Source organism: Ascidia mentula, chromosome 7 (genome assembly GCF_947561715.1).
Source record: "Ascidia mentula chromosome 7, kaAscMent1.1, whole genome shotgun sequence".
Classification (NCBI taxonomy): Eukaryota; Metazoa; Chordata; class Ascidiacea; order Phlebobranchia; family Ascidiidae; genus Ascidia; species Ascidia mentula.
Genome location: NC_138572.1, coordinates 357961 through 361234, shown reverse-complemented (window position 1 = coordinate 361234; position 3274 = coordinate 357961). Strand labels below are relative to the sequence as shown.

The window sequence follows — 3274 nt, the reverse complement described above, 5'->3', positions numbered from 1 at the left end:
GTCTTGGACGGTAAGTTTGATGTAAACCAATTCTTGACCTTTACTGGCCGTATATCATCTCACCTATAATGACCACATCTGATCTGACACGTTGATAACTTCACTGCGCTCACTTTGTTGTGATCGTATCACGGTGAAAGACCATCAACTTCAAAGTACAAGGTTGATATACGAAACACAGCCATATATTTCGGTTTATTAAATGCAACTACGTTCCATTGCAAATATTAAATTCACGCAAACTCCGGTATTTGAAAACTACAGAAAATGGGCTTCAAATGTGGTTCTGCCTTGTATATTTTTATTAGTTCAATTTAAATATTTGCTGCAAAGTGACACAACGCGACCTCAAAACGAACTGTTTGAAGCAGTGGAATTACTTTTTTAGTATACTGTCAATGGGTATACTAAACGAAGTTAGCAAACATTTATTCCATAAGTTGGAAGATCACAATACGATAAAATAGGTTAAAAGTGAGTTAAATAAGGCAGATTTGCCATCTGCTGAATGCAAAGGAAAAATATCCAACAACAATATAATCTTCAACATTTTTTAAAAAGCAAAACCGTCTTAACTTAGATATAGAAAAACAACGATTCGCCCTCGTAGAAATGCAATATTTGAACGTTTGTAAATGCAAGCAAACAGGTTTACAAATGAAGGCGTAAACAGGAAGGAAAATATTTTTCAATCCGTCATTAAATTTGACAAAAGACAAAGAAGACGGGATAGCGCTGGTTCGAATCCCGGTGTTGCCACTACTGCGCTCCTACAGTGTATAAGCCGTATAACCTTGCAACTAATGCAACCAGCCATGCGTGTCAACTAATCCGGCTCTATGTATTGCTATTGCAACTAAAAAGCGCGCTTGGGCAACAGAGACTGTTTATGACGTCAGAATAAGTTTTAAGACAATTATTTTTACTATTGTAATAAATGTGATTATGACGACGTGGAATTTGAGACTGACGTTGGTTAAACAACAAAAATATGGTGTGGTCGAATCCATATGTTGTCGGCGCTTCGAGTCTCTTGCCAGTTGCGCTTGTTTGTTTTTAGTCAAGGTGAGATTTTAATTCTTGAAATAACTCCGTAAGCTTCTTCCAACTCGGCAGCGGTGTCGAAGAAGTTGCAGCGATCGCCGACACAGCAAATATGGCAAGTCGACTCCTGTATCAAGTAAATATTTGTGGCGTCATAACAAAAACAACGTTACTTTATTGCAACATAACACCACTGCACCCAGTTTTTATGTTAAATCAGCAGAAGCCTAAACCAGGGTTGGGTTAAACTTTTAACTGAGGCCCCAAGATATTATTACAACTTTAGGCATCGGTCCATGCGAGTCTGCAGTGGACAAGAATATTTCCACCGTCACAGTTTATTAAACTAACCTACTTACAATAATTTACAAACTAATTTTCTAACAAAAGCAAACATTTGAAAGTTGGAATTACTTTAGTTTGTTGTGAACAGAGATCTTATAAACCACACTAATTTAAACTTTTCTTGGCGGGTGGAATTGTAGTAAACACCCGACCGGAATTATCGCACGGGTATGTATAGTTTACACGGGCCTAGTCTAATCCTCTTGTTGTCAATACAGTTGCTCATTAAATTCTGTATTTACCAAAACCCAGTGTTAAGGCAAACTTATGTAGGTTTAAAGATTAATTTGATATTTTTTGGGATAATAAAAGATTTTGCAGTTCTCGAATTTCAGCGGCTGAACAGCAAGTCAAGACCTGCGCGATTTGCCACATATTTATGGCGGATAATTAAGACCTGGGCCAACATATTGGCAAGCACCACAGAAATAACCATGTCTGGCAAACCTTCATACCTGTGTATTGGTTGGGTCGAACCCCGTACATAAATTTTCCCCACTCCTCTGTAGCACCAAACATTCCTCCGTCTCTGTACAGGATTTCGTCACACGCATTTCTCCACCCCTGATATTCACACTTGTCAGACACATATCCTGTGTAGATATATAAGTTGATAGTTGCTGTTTAAGTATAAGATCCCAACTTTAATAGTGCTGGGGGTTTTCGGTAAAAACGTATTTTTGCAAAGTAATATTTCTACCAAACGAAAAAGCCTCAATTTTCTTTGTCAGTCGAAAACTGGACTTATTGTCATAAACAGAAAAAATATATTGTTGGGACTTATTGGTTTTTGTTGGCTACCGGATCTAAAGCAAAATTTAATATATTCTTTATTCCGTCCAAAATAGATTTGAGTTTCCCACATTTCCCTGTGTCTTGTGAATCCCAATACACCACCTGTCATTGTCAGATGAAGGTGGGCGCGAGTGCCAATCTTATATTTCTATGGTCTGGTGGCAGGTGGTACTTTTCATCAATCTGTCTTATTACAAGGTGCTTGACTATAGTGGAATATTGGCGGGGAATTGTTTGTTGAAGGAGCCGGATAACGCGACGCTACGTGTTGTGACGTCATAGTTGGTCATTGCGAGGCGACATTTAAGGATGTTCTTGGACGCATTTTATATGAAACATTACAAAAGTATAAGGAGTAAAAATGCTATTTAAACGCTTCACCTTGTTTCTAATAAATCTTGCATTGGAATTTGAAAACAGACATAATCAAAAGTTTTACTCAATATTCAAACTTGATTCCACTGACCTGTGAGTTTAAGCAATGTTCATCTGTGTAGTCTTGATTTGTTCCCTGGTAACACACCGAAGTTTCGGGGACTTTGGTTTTATTTTCTGCCCAAAGAAAACATGAAACTTGGTAGAAATTATTTGTGACAAAATCGGTTCCAAAATTAAAACAAGGTTAAGTTTTCGTGTTCAATCACCTTCACGCACGCGTTTACACGGGATGAATAAATGTTGTAAAAACAACAGTTTCAAACCATTTATACGAATGAACAACTGATGGTACCTGGTTGTAGATACGTCCTTTGTGCATCAGTAATTCCGAACAAAAGTACAGCAAAAACTATGCACTTAATACCACACATACCTAATGTACTTTCCGACACCTAAACAACAAGTAACTTTAAATCAAACCAGATTTTAATATATTATTATTGATACGGTGTGCGATCTACAGCCTGCCAGGGGCCTTTGGTTTTTTGATCCAGTTTTTATTTATTAATCGCATATAAATCAAACCAGTTTACAATAGCGTTTTAAACTCACATTATTTCAACCGTCTTACTAATTCTCTTATTTTAAGTCTAATGTAAAGTGGAATTAGGTCAATTATTAATCTGAAAGTCTGAACTAACAATGCAATAAA

The 3274-nt window shown here is 37.0% G+C and overlaps 1 protein-coding gene across 1 annotated transcript; it reads right to left on the bottom strand.

Annotated features, from left to right (window-relative positions):
- Positions 1-249: 249 nt before the first annotated feature.
- Positions 250-3010, bottom strand: LOC145908859 (UPAR/Ly6 domain-containing protein cold-like). Its single transcript, XM_082996181.1, has 4 exons — positions 2915-3010; positions 2651-2736; positions 1845-1982; positions 250-1171 (listed from the first exon to the last, which is right to left on the bottom strand). The coding sequence occupies exons 1-4, from the start codon at positions 2991-2993 to the stop codon at positions 1061-1063; spliced, it is 414 nt and encodes a 137-aa protein (XP_082852307.1). The 5' UTR covers positions 2994-3010; the 3' UTR covers positions 250-1060.
- Positions 3011-3274: the final 264 nt, after the last annotated feature.